Genomic DNA, 13,595 nt, shown 5'->3' on the forward strand with positions numbered 1-13,595 from the left:
GTGTATGACGTTACGCTTACCTTTAGCGGACTGTCTTGGACGGCGCATGCTCCTATAAATGCTACAATAACGGCTACCACATTTACGGTCAACTGGAACTGTAAAAATTTAGCAATGCTGTCGTACACATTACGACCCCACATTACTGCTTTAACAATACTACTGAAGTTGTCATCTGTCAAAATAATATCTGAAGCTTCTTTAGCTACATCTGTTCCAGCAATACCCTACAAAAACAAACATACGAGTATATTAAGTGAACGATTAAAATGTAATAAAAACAATTTATCACAGAGAATTATTCAAAAATTTGGAATCTTATTAACTTATTATTTATTGAGTTTGTTTAGTTGTTCAAAATTAATACAATATTTTAAAAGTTACTTATATGATTTGTTCGTTTTCTATTAATAGACGTTTAAGCATAATATATGTCGTGAAATTATTAAAAAAAACGTTACTAAGTTATATTTCCAAGTTGGGTAAATTGTCTAATTGAACATTACAATTTATACAATACCTAGTGAAAAGATTTTAAATATTACTATAATATGTATTATTTATGAAAATATAAAGGAATGAAATTACTTTAATAACTAATTTCACCTATTCAAGATAATAGTATGAATGACTAGAATTTATTTCACAATATAATTAGGAAAAGCATTTTGAAATAAATAAATCGTTTTTGTTTTTCGATGTAAATTTAAAATAAAAATACATGAGAATTGGACGTCCTTCGTCTTTACGACACTTCCTTTAAACAATTATAAACGTTTTTCACACGAGAATGGTATTTCTCAAGTATAAATAAATTGTCATAAGGAATGTGAATTGTTATTTTGAAGAAAGTATTTTAAATATATAGCATAGGCAGGTACATGAAGTGATATTTACGGGTGTGAATTCGTAAATTACATTTTTTTTAAATGTATTCCAACATATATCACATGACTATCGGACTATAACGTTTCGCCAGTGTGAATAGTTTTGTTGTCATTAAAAACAATAATTACATGAATACACGAATACAATATTTCTCTCCAATGCGAATATTTGACTTTTAACTGTGATGATTAGACCAAACACGATGAGCGATAATGGCTTTCTTCCTATGTGGGGTATTTATGTTGGAAATCAAACAAAATTTTAAAATTTACTTTTAATGTAAATCAAGTATTACATTTAAAAACAAAAATATTCAAGATTTATTAATGTCAAAATAACACGGACTACGGACATGGATATTTTTAACACTATATTGATATAATTTGTGTATATATAGTTTATAATAAATTAAAATAAATAATAGTTCTTAATAAAGATAAACCCAATTTACTTTGTATATAAATAACCAAATTGCAAACCGTTACAAATCGTACAAATAACAAAAATTGTTTACAACTAATACTTAGTTACGTGTTATGTATAAATATAGCATTATAGTTTTATATTTTTTTTTTAGCTTTTATTATATAATTATTTATAAATTAATACCATGGCAAATCCAACGTCAGCTTTTTTCAATGCAGGACCATCATTGGTACCGTCACCGGTTACTGCCACTACCTCCCGACTATCACTCACTTTACTGTCAATAATACCCTTTACCAATGTGTATTTATCTGTTGGCGATGACCTAGCCAATACTCTCAATTTAGGCCACACTTTATCCAATAAATGCTGTTGAACCTGTACGAACAAAATAATTTGGTTTATATTTTATTAAAATCAAAATAACAAATCAAACTAACATCGCCATTAGCATCACGAATTCGTTGATTGAATTCTTTGCCTTCCAATACAAGCCAGTCTTCTCCAGTTTTATATATACCACACTTGGTGGCAATTGATCGGGCTGTGTTCACATTATCTCCGGTAACCATACGTACAGTAATACCAGCTCGCTGACATTTTCTAATAGCTTCAGGCACCTAAAATTAAACTCCAAAGTAAACAACACATTTTCCTTAAATGGCCATAAAGCAAATGTAAATATTACCTCCGGTCGAACGGGATCTTCAATTCCCACAACACACAGTGCAGTGAGGTCGCACACTATACTGTCTTCGCTTTCCCAATCGGGTTCCCCTTCATAATGCACTTGGTTGGGTGAATCAGTTTTTCCAGGTATGAAATCTTTGTACGCAACAGAAATAGTACGAAGGCCATCAGAAGCCATAGGTTCAATAACATTCCTCACCAAACGATCTTGCATTTCACGAGTGAATTTTTCCAATCGACCATCGCGACCGTAGATATACGAACATTTTTTTAGTACGATTTCAGAGGCACCTTTAGTAAATAATCTGTATCCACCACCTTCTCTTGGAATGACTGTACTCATGGACTTCCGCACAGAGTTAAATGTATACACACGTGTTAACATTTCTTCGGGTATATCATCACGCCATGTTTGATAATTTTTACCGAGAGCAAGAATAAATCCTAGAAGTGCACACTCGGTTTTGTTACCAACTTGTTTAGGTAGTTCACTGGTTGGATCGTCGGGTGGCATAATTTTAGACGTATACGCTGAATTAATAGATATTGCTTGCACTAATAAGTTTCCAACATTCGATGGTATGGATGCAAATTGTGGCATTGTTTTACTGAGAACTTCACAGATGTAAGACTGGACAACTGTCATTCGGTTTGTTGTTAGTGTACCGGTCTTATCAGAGCAAATGGCAGTGGCATTACCCATAGTTTCACAAGCGTCCAAATGTCTTACCAAATTGTTATCTTTCATCATTTTCTACATAGTTTACAAAATAAATGTTCGTTAAAAATACAGTGCAACAATTTTATTTTAATAAACACAAATGATGATATCCCAATTATATTAATTACCTTGACAGAGTATGCTAAAGACAGAGTAACAGCGAGAGGAAGTCCTTCAGGAACAGCCACTACCAAGACAGTGACACCAATAATAAGGTGGCGAACAAATTCACCCGCGTAATGGTTCTTCCACTGTTTTTGTTGTATGACAAATGTATGGATACAAAATTGAATTACTAATATAAGCACGGTGAGTACGGCAATCGTTGATCCTAGTAATAAAAATAAAATGTGTGTAATATAAAATCTAAAATATAAAAATTGGTTAACTTACCAGCATATCCAATTTGAATGGCCAACTTTGTGAGTTTAGCTTGCAACACAGACTTGTCTTTTTTTGCTGGTTCTTCCGACTCACCAGATTGTCCTCCACCTGCGGCAGCATCATCATCTGTTTCACCTCCTTTATCCATTTGTTTCATACCGATATCAGTGGCATGGCTGTTGATAGTAGGTGGTACTTCATCAGTTAAGCTCTTCTTTGTCTTTAGTTTTTTGGCTTCTATTTATAAAATATTAAATTTGTATTAAATTCAACTATTTTAATATATTAGGTAATAACTTTGAACAAAAAATGTATACTAATAGGTGTAATCAAATTATTTAGGAGTATAATAATATGCATATTACTAAGAAATACGAAATATATAGATTCTATCTAATAAAATATTGATGATACCGAAATTAAGGATATCTTAAATAAATTCATATCCCAGATACTGATTACTAAGTTAGCCAATTGAATTTCAATGTGTCTAATAAATTGTAAAATTAATATAAAATAACTTGATAAAAGTTGTTGCATGTCATCACATATCTTTAAACTTTCTACATCGGTATATAAAATGTATACAAATTGACAAATATAGACGATTTTCCAGGAATTTTGAATTTTATGAATAAGAGTATAATTAAGTAAATTATATGGAGAAATTTATTTTTATAACTACACCAAGTGTTAACGAGATTAGGCAGTTTACCTTTCCGTTGTTTCTTCATTTCTTCCTCTTGTTGATCTACTGCTGCACCTAAGAGTGTGAATATTATTCCAGCCTGAGAATTTATACCTACTGCAGTGACCAACATTTTTCCACTGCCTTCCATTACATGGGTTCCTTAAATTGAAAAAAAAATATATTGAGCTTATTTTACAACTGAAAACCAAATTATTCATACCTGATAAGACCATGGGATCGAACTGTTCTCCTTTTTTGACGTGGTCTGACTCTCCAGTTAATGAAGATTCATCAACTTTCAAATCGTTACTTTGAATTAGCACACCATCAGCTGGTAGCAAATCTCCGTATTTAATCTGTTGTTATAACAATGGCGATGTTTGATTATTATTTATATTAACTTGTCATTGATTAAGTCTTCAAAGTATAATTACCTGGCAAATGTCACCAACTACTATTTCTCCTACGGAAATTTGTTGCAATTCGCCATGCCTGATGACATTAAATCTGTGTTCACCTTCAATACGGTTTTGAAGACCACGGAACTGTCTTTCTTTCGTATAATCATTAAACGCTGTTACAATAACGACCACTATAACGGATATTAATATAGCTAATCCTTCAATCCACCCATGTTTTGCTTCATCGTCTTCTGCACTCATTGCTACAATAACGAAGATTGTATTATTAATATATAAAAAAAACAATAACTATATACACAGAATTTTCTGAATAAAATTTACATTCTTCGTCGGCAGGTTTGTAAAGTGATAATCCCAATGATACGAGAGCAGCAATTTCTAAAATAATTAGAGTGACATCTTGCAAAGCTTCCCAGACAAGTTGCATGAATGTCTTTGGAGGTTTAGGGGGTATGGTATTTGAGGAGAACGTCTCTTTCCTGTGCTCCAGATCGGCTGTAGATCCACTTAACCCTACAAAAAGTAATTGCACAACGGTATACAATGAAAATTATAAAATTATATTAGTTAAAAACACACAGCAAAATAGTGTTTAAAATCGAATAATTACCTTCACTAGGTGATGTGTACAGTTTTTTACAAACATCCTGAACGCCACCCAGTTCGTTTAGTTTTACGATACCTTCACGTCCTCTGTGCTCCATGAGCTCACGTAATTGCTTTAACGTCACCCCATATTGGGCGGGTCGCCCGTCTATTGTGGCCATATTATTTTTATCTGTTTAATAAAAAATAAAATAAAAATAATTATCAGTTTTTTTAAATACCGTCATCGCAATAGAGTTTAACTCTAATCGTTTGAGAGTCTAACACATCATTATCTTATCATGACCTATATTATCGTTATATTTTTACATTTTTTTCAATATAAAATTAACGTATCTATTAAGTTTTCATACGAAATTTATTTCATTTTTTTTTTTTTATTACCACGATAACAATAACAATTAACTGAACAATTTATAAAACGGGACAAAGTTGCGGATCATATACTGGCACGTACGAGCAGTAAGCGCATGTACGTCTATATAATAAACACCACCGAATGCACATCGCCGTTGGCCACATTAACCACCACACACTAACACAAACTAAATACATTTATTAACATAAATATATACATATACTACCACCGTTGTACTCATCATCACCGGACGTTACTAATTTACACCTACTGTCCGTCCGTTTGCGTCGGCGAATGTATATTATACAATATAATATTATACTAATATAATACGAGAACGCTTACGCTTTCCGCCGTCAGATGATCCCAGATAGCAATGACGCACGAACTGTACACAAGCGTATTATATTAATTTAGAATTTGTTAGCCACTATATTATAATAACATTGCCGAACCCAAAGATGGCGGTTGTCTCGAAAGGGCAATGACAAATGGAATAATACAGTAAAAATAAAATAAATAATAATACACTTATAATAATATAAGTTATTTATTAATAGGTCATGATGTTGTTAATCAATTTAATATCCTATTTGATCCAGAACGCAGAACAGTTTAAAAGCCGTCATTGTACAATAATATTATTAAAATTTACAGATACAGATGACTTATTTCGCACAAGATGAGTGAGGTTATCATAGGAAATAAAAACAATTGGGGAAGATATGAAAAATATTTCAAACTTTTACAGTGGGTAGTCTTGCACATAACTTAATAAATTACTTAGGTATTTCGCTTAAAATACCAAAACACTGTATGTATTATTATAATAATGTATTATGTATTCGTGTATATAATTTATATTATTATACTGTTGACATTCCAAGGTATATTGTTACAAACAATTTTCGTAGAGAATGTGCGTTACATTCTCGGTTAGTTTTTCATTTCTTAAGTCCTTGCAGTCAATTTTTTTAAAATGTAAACAAACATTGGGATTTTCGGATATATAATTAAAACACTAAATAAAGAAGTAGCTTTATTAAAAGGAAAATTTGCTAGTTTATCGAGATTAAACTTTTAATTTATTCAGGGATGACATTATTAATTCGTTGTTTTAATAATAAACAAAAACCCTACGTTATTCAATTATTATTTAAAATATAATTTTTTTCTATTGATCTGCACGAGAAAATATCGGCGGTAAAGGCTATTAGTTATAATTTGATTTCGTGACATTGTTAATTAATTATCTACAAATAAAATTTACTCTGGTTGGGAGAAAAGAATACGACATTTGAAGAAAAAAATTAAAATTATGAATAAAATATCAAATTGGTATATTATTTTTTATATGGTATTTGATTTGTTTAAACAAGATGTTGAATTTTAGAAATTTAATGATTGTTTTGTTGTTTTTCGGGTTAGTAATGTTGGACTAAGATAGATGTCGAGGTTTTCGAATATGTTTTTATTAATTATTTGGTTTGGTATTTCCGGAACTCTATTAGTATGTGTTCAATTGAAAGGCTAACTCCACACGATTCACATTGAGGAGGTTCTTCTAGGACCATAAGAAATCTATGGGTCAATTGGTGTGTGCTTTATAATATTTAAAGGCGATTTATATTAATTTCTTTATTTCATTTGAGTTTGGGGTTTTCCCATTTAATGTTCTCTTTTTAATCTGGTGTTTGTTGTTTCTATAGTTTTTGACATTCCTGTTAGATGTTTGCTTTTATGTAGTTTTTAATATCATAGGGTATAACTATGTTGCAGCTTAACTGTTTGAGTTCGATATCGCTTTTATGACTTATTTTCTGCTGTTCGTTGCCTTCTTTACCAGTAAAGCCAGGTAATCCACTTGAGGGTTATTTGTTTATTTTTATGATGGTTTCCTCTAACTTGTTATGGATAAGCTTTGCCATTATGTCACCTGGGTTGAAATTATTTTGCTGTGCTCAGCGCATTTCTGAGTATGGTATATTTAAGGTGGGCATCTTTGGTTATTAAATTGGATCATTTATCAGGTCTGTAGGTTATTTATTTTGTTTATTAATTTAATAAATAAGCTTACATAATATTAAAGGGTCTCGTACTTATTGTATTTATTATTATTTTATTAACAAAAGAGAAATAGTTTATACACAAATAATAGTTTTAATTAAAACCGTTCATTATAATAATTTAATTTTTATGAAAGCACTAAAATGCAGGTGTGTTCAAATGTCGTATTTTTATGTAATAGAGAATCACATAACAATTATATTTATTTTATAATGCTTCGGGTATATATATAGATAAAACATTGTACGCGGAATTGTTTTCTCATTATAAAAATTATCATATTAAGCAACAAGGATAAATAGATTAATTAAAGCATTAATTACGAAATACAATATTAAAATGCATTTATATTTAAAAACAATTAATTTTTATCAATATTTTTAGTTTGTTATTTATTCCTTACAACATCATATATTTGGTCCTATAAATGTTAATTTTGTACGTTACTGAAAATTGAATAATAATATTATGATAATAGGATATTATTTTTTATTTTAATCTTACATTAATGGTACATTAATACACTCATTATTTATTTAAAAACGGTATAATTTAAATATTCAATCATAAAAATCACTTAGATTTATTAAGCACACACGATGTATGAAACTTTTAGGCCGTATTTTAAATAAAAAATATAATCATTTTGATAAAATATAAACTTTTAATTTATACGAGATGTTTAAAACATGCGTTTGTACAATATACTGAGTCAAAGTAAAATATAAAAGATTTATTAGGTATTTATTTTTAATAATTTAAGAAAGTACATTTTTACAAAAGATACTGAAATAAAAATTTAAAACTTTTAGTAATAAAATAAATACTGTAAAAAAATTTAAACATCTTCAATTGATAAAAATACCTTAGTAAATTTATAAACGATAAAAGATTTATTAGTATTTATATATAGGTATTCATATTTATATTTTTTAGTTAATAATCTGAAAAAGTAAATTTGTATACAAGGTTCCTAAATAAAATAAACCATTATGTAATAAAAAAATCATTTTATTACTATTGAAGAAGTTAATATTGTTCACAACAAAAGAAAATACAGAGAGATAGAAAAATAATATTTATTTTAAAGGACTAAATAAATAAAACTACCAAAGTTTTTCGTTATAGGTACACGTCATATTTTTTTAATTGTTCATTTATTAAATATATTATATTGTTTATATAACTAATATGTAAGCTTTTTTTGTCTATTTTAGATTTTAGCGAGTTAGAGAATTATTTGATTTTTCTGTTTTTAGAAAAATATGTCAAAAATAATATTTTATTCACTTTTTATTACCTAATTACTGTGTGCCAATTACGATGTTCTACAGAATTAGTCACTTTGATGTAGGAAGAGATGTCGTTAGTACATCATTTTTCTTTGTATACACTTCTTTGTTATGTTCAAATTACTGCTGTAAATGTTTCTAAGCTTCAAAAATATAAAAAAAAAAACTGCGAAAGTGCTTGGAAAATTACATCACAAATCCGTCACCCTGATGGTCTATTCCCGTTATACGAAGAATCGTGATGCAGGAATTATTTGCTTAAAGGGGTTGAATTTAACGATGTCATAATATTATACCTTTATATATTGTACATACGTTAGATATACATTAAGCTTAACAAAAAAATAATTTTATAATTAGTGCTAATCAATATCAATTATTTTTATATGACATTGCGCTATTATGGTATTCCTTTATTTATGTTAATGATCGCATAAATTATGCTATTCCATCTATTAATATAATATATTTGTCAACGCGTAATTTTCTTTGAATATTTTTCCTATGGTAATTTCACTAATTTGTCTGTATGAATCATACATAATGATCACGTACCCTGTAAATATTTTTATCTAACAATGCCATCTACATCACTTTATATTATGATAATATGTCTTATTAATATTAATAGCGATTCCCTTAACAATATATCATATTATATTGTATTCTAAAAGACAACTACAAATATATTCATAAATTGCAGTAGGTATAGTATTATTCAATTGTATGCATAGAAATGACATAATTTTATACATAATTTCACGAATACCACTAAAGTACTCATTATTTTTATAAACAATGTTTTTCAATAAAAAATATGTTTTAATTAATGCATTATTTTTGAATTAAACACGATTATTTATGATTAGGGTGCATTAGTTTTGTATTTACATGTTTGAATCGGTTGAGAAAAATGTTATAAACATATCATGTTACAATTTAATACATTTAATTTAGTATGGGTAATGCAATATATTTAATTCGAAAAATGGATACATATAATAGTAATTTTAGACTTATATTAGCCATGCAAGTACTAAATAGGTACACTCGAAAGAAAAAGCATACAAAGATTTAGAAACTCTTGATATAATATAAATAAATATAAATGAATATAAATACTAGGCAATAAACTAATATTAAAATGGCATTATTTATTATTAATGTTATTAAGCCGTTTGTGAATCATCGTTGTAGTTACATTGATATTAATTAATTTTACACTAATATGATCAACATATTTATTTTATTGTAGCAATGAAATAAAACAGGTTAGAAGTTAGTAAGTTAGTTTATAGTATTATAAACAAATAATTACTCTTTTAATATATTAAAAACCTAAAGTAAACGTTATCTTGATACTTAGTACAATTGCATAAATGAAAATTCACCGAAGGTTTCTATTCCGTTTTTTTCTAATTAAAATGATACGATTTTCCTATGGTATAATATATAAGGGTTAAGGATATAATAATAAAAAATTTAACATAGTCGTTAACGCATGGTATTTAGTATTTAAATTAAATTTCATATTTTAATTATTATAAATAGGTACACTAAAACAAAAATACCACTTCACGTACAACATAATCCTTAACTCAACAATTTAATTTTTTTAGACAATATGGTTTAATAATGGGCGTTTAAAGGAACTTTATAATAAAAAAAAGTATAGTTTTATTTTAGTCACTTCTCTGAATACCAATATTAAAATTATACACTTCACAAAACTTTCAAACCATAAATTATATTTTTACTAGGTAATTTAATATTCCATGGCCAACTTTAAGCTATTCCGTGTTTTAAAAGTTTCAAACTTCTTTAAAGGTTTTTTAGGTACAAACGAGTTGAATAATACATTATGGTTTATTGGGTTCAAAGTTACTCCAAAAACTAAAATATATCATGAATATTATTCGACTTTTGTCGACTTCAAAAAATAATACATTTGCTTTTATATAATTAATATTTAATTAACTTCCTTTATGAAAAAATTAATGAAAAACACTAAGCCCAGTTTAAAATGTTAATCTTTCAATGTTTATCAGATTGGTAAAAATAAAAATACAGTAAGAGAATAAATTAGGTCAAGTTGAATTTTAATTAAAATAAGTATTAATACTAGTATTATATTATTATATATTATACTGTACCTATTAACTTTTAAACTATTACGTCGTTTTGCTTTTGTCGTTAATGACACGACAGACATACGACGTCAGCAAACTTACCGCCAGTGGCGGCAGTACCTCCTGCTGCTTCCGCTGCAGTGGTGTTAGTGATGTCTTTTGGACCGGTAGCAAAATTTGTCTGTTAACATTAACATCAACATATTATTATATAATTATTATCGAAAGAGCAATGGTCAAAATATTTGCAATTTTACATCAAAGAGTATAATCCTTGCTAATTCCTATGATTCTATACAAAATATTATCCTATGAGATTTGAATTGGTTTTTTTTTAAGAAGTATACCTAATTAAACACTATATTCATAATTGTCCATCATTTAAATGTATGAATGCATAATGATTAATGGTTTTAGAATTTATACGTTATTAATAAGTTTAAGATAAGCTAAACAATAAATATTTTTAAATGTTTAGATTCTGAGTACATAGAATTCATAGAAACACAAGTCTGAAGAGACTAAGAAGTTAATATTTCACAAAATTATAATCGTTTATACTATATTTATACTATACTTATAACTGTATTTATCTAGGTATGTAAATAATACTGTGTGTGCAGTTTTAATTTATTATCATACTAAATAAGTAATAATTAACTTCAGAGTCACCTCTAGTGAGTACATTTACACTTGATTAATTTTCTTAAACGATTAGCATAAATTCCGTCTGGACAGTCTATTAACACTTAACACCATTTATCAATTATCAAAAAGCCTATTATTAATTTTAAAACATACGCTAAACAGTGAACTTAAAAGCAATTATTTAATTGAACCTATGAATATATTTATATACCACATTTGCATCTAGAGTCAATTATTTCATTGGCGCAAAAATACTCCATAGTGCAATTTAAATTGTGTTCTAAACAAATTATTATTACTTATTTTTTTGTAGTTTGTAGGCCAGCTTATTTTAAATTAATGGACAATCGAACAGATTAATAGTAACGATGATATTAATTTTATTCGGAAAAAGATAAAAGAAAAACGAAAATACGAATTTGTTAAATTTAGGGTCAAGATTCAAGGTGCAAATAGCAAATATGATATTAATGTAAATATAGAAGATAAAAAGTATGCTATTATCATATTATATATTTTATAAATTTTATCTAGGTATATTAACATGTATTGAGTCATGATTTAATTTGTTTTTTAATTAAATCTATATAAAGCTTTTTTCCTTAGTTAACAATACTTTAATGAGCTTATATATTTAAATATCTATAAAAAAAAATTAAGTTTGTTTTCGGTTCACATTGGGGATGTCAGCGCACCATTATTTTGTTTTCTCTCTCTGGCCCACGCGCAACATACCAAATTTATGTTCAGCAGAACCAACCCTGTATTGTCACTTCTTTTATTATTATCACACTTTAATCTAAGAAAATTACGCTGGTATACAGTTTATAAGCATTTTAAAATTGTAATAATCTAGACGCTCATAACTTTTATAAAAATAAAAATATCATAAAATAGCCGGCATATGGACATAGACAATGTTCTTAACTTAAAGTTTGATACTTGGTAAATTCACTCTAAAATAGTAAAATGATAAGTAATAACATAGGGTTGGTTCTGCTAAACGAAAATTATGCTATGTTGTGCGTCGTGCGTGGGTTAGAGAGAGAAAACAAATAGTATGCTGACATCCTCTTAAGTACTATATATTTCTGCATAATAATGTAAATTAAATCCATTTGATCTCCATCATCGACATTTAGAATAATTTAAATCTTTTACAAGCATACTTAATTTATACTACATATAGGTACTAAATACGTTTACGTTACTCATTCATTAATTGTTTGAGCATTCATATAAATAAGTTTAAAACATTGAATCCGACGAAAAAGAGTATTTTAAATATTGATCAATACTTGAAACTATAGAGACACTTGTAGTAGTAATAATTGTCAATGCATTTGTAAATACAAGTTTATTTATTAATTTACATTAAAGTAAAAAAAAGATAATATTTCAATTTGCATAATTTCATATCAGCATATTAAGCATATATAAAATGTATTATATAACGTACTACGTGAGTTAAATCATTAATAAGAATGTTTATCTCCATGTAACAGTCATAAACTGAATTTATAGTTATAACTTATAATAGATAGGTATACGAGGAAACCACATTTTGCGTTGAGAAGTTTTATTTAATTATTTAAAACGGAATATATTATCACAGTAATACATTTAACTTTAACATAATATATTATAGGTTTTAGGTCCTAGGCGTTCTAGCCGATCTCTGTTATCAATATTTGATGAATTTTTTGTAAAGATGTTTTAATTACAAATTAAAAATATATTCATTGAAGTGCTTACGCGTGACAAACACGACGTGTAACTAACTACTACTAGTACCTAGTTACCCTATTTAAAAATTTATTACAATACAACAATTACATTCTTACATTACTTAGGGCCCGTATTACAATAGTTGAACTCCGGTTAAACCACCGAATTCGGCCGGTAAAATCAGTGGTTCAAGCGTAACCGAGGTTGTTTAAACTATGATTGTAAAACAGGCCCTTACATAAAATCAAATGTATTATAATGTATACTTATTATAAACGTTTCCACACGACGATCACTGAATAACTACTGATAAGTTGAAAACACTATCAGCACCAAAAATTATTATTATTTAAGCTAGTTTACTGTTTACAAAGGACGTCAGAGCCAAATATTATCAAATCAGTAACCTTTACTCGAAATTATGTCACTAACATCAATATGTTATTAGTGTTTAATTTTCAAATAACCAATAATAGTTGTGGGTACAAAGAGCATAGGTAGGTATTTACAAAAATTACCTAATAATAATAAGTATTTTCTTCGTT

At 27.9% G+C, this 13,595-nt stretch overlaps 1 protein-coding gene across 11 annotated transcripts in view; it reads right to left on the reverse strand.

Moving 5' to 3' along the window:
* LOC100165138 (plasma membrane calcium-transporting ATPase 3) overlaps positions 1-13,595 on the reverse strand; it is a 63,036-nt gene that overhangs the window by 22,636 nt on the left and 26,805 nt on the right. For all 11 annotated transcript variants that reach the window (XM_008190142.3, XM_008190143.3, XM_008190140.3 and 8 more), the window contains exons 2-13: positions 10,699-10,855; positions 4,833-5,000; positions 4,544-4,735; positions 4,235-4,464; positions 4,021-4,156; positions 3,825-3,959; positions 3,119-3,346; positions 2,854-3,056; positions 2,003-2,758; positions 1,755-1,934; positions 1,498-1,692; positions 21-227 (exon numbers count right to left, since the gene is read on the reverse strand). In XM_008190142.3, coding sequence (XP_008188364.1) covers positions 21-227; positions 1,498-1,692; positions 1,755-1,934; positions 2,003-2,758; positions 2,854-3,056; positions 3,119-3,346; positions 3,825-3,959; positions 4,021-4,156; positions 4,235-4,464; positions 4,544-4,735; positions 4,833-4,989 — 2,619 coding nt within the window. In that variant the 5' untranslated portion in view covers positions 4,990-5,000; positions 10,699-10,855. The remainder of the gene's footprint in view (positions 1-20; positions 228-1,497; positions 1,693-1,754; positions 1,935-2,002; positions 2,759-2,853; positions 3,057-3,118; positions 3,347-3,824; positions 3,960-4,020; positions 4,157-4,234; positions 4,465-4,543; positions 4,736-4,832; positions 5,001-10,698; positions 10,856-13,595) is intronic.

Source organism: Acyrthosiphon pisum, chromosome X (assembly GCF_005508785.2).
Source record: "Acyrthosiphon pisum isolate AL4f chromosome X, pea_aphid_22Mar2018_4r6ur, whole genome shotgun sequence".
In the NCBI taxonomy this organism is placed as follows: domain Eukaryota; kingdom Metazoa; phylum Arthropoda; class Insecta; order Hemiptera; family Aphididae; genus Acyrthosiphon; species Acyrthosiphon pisum.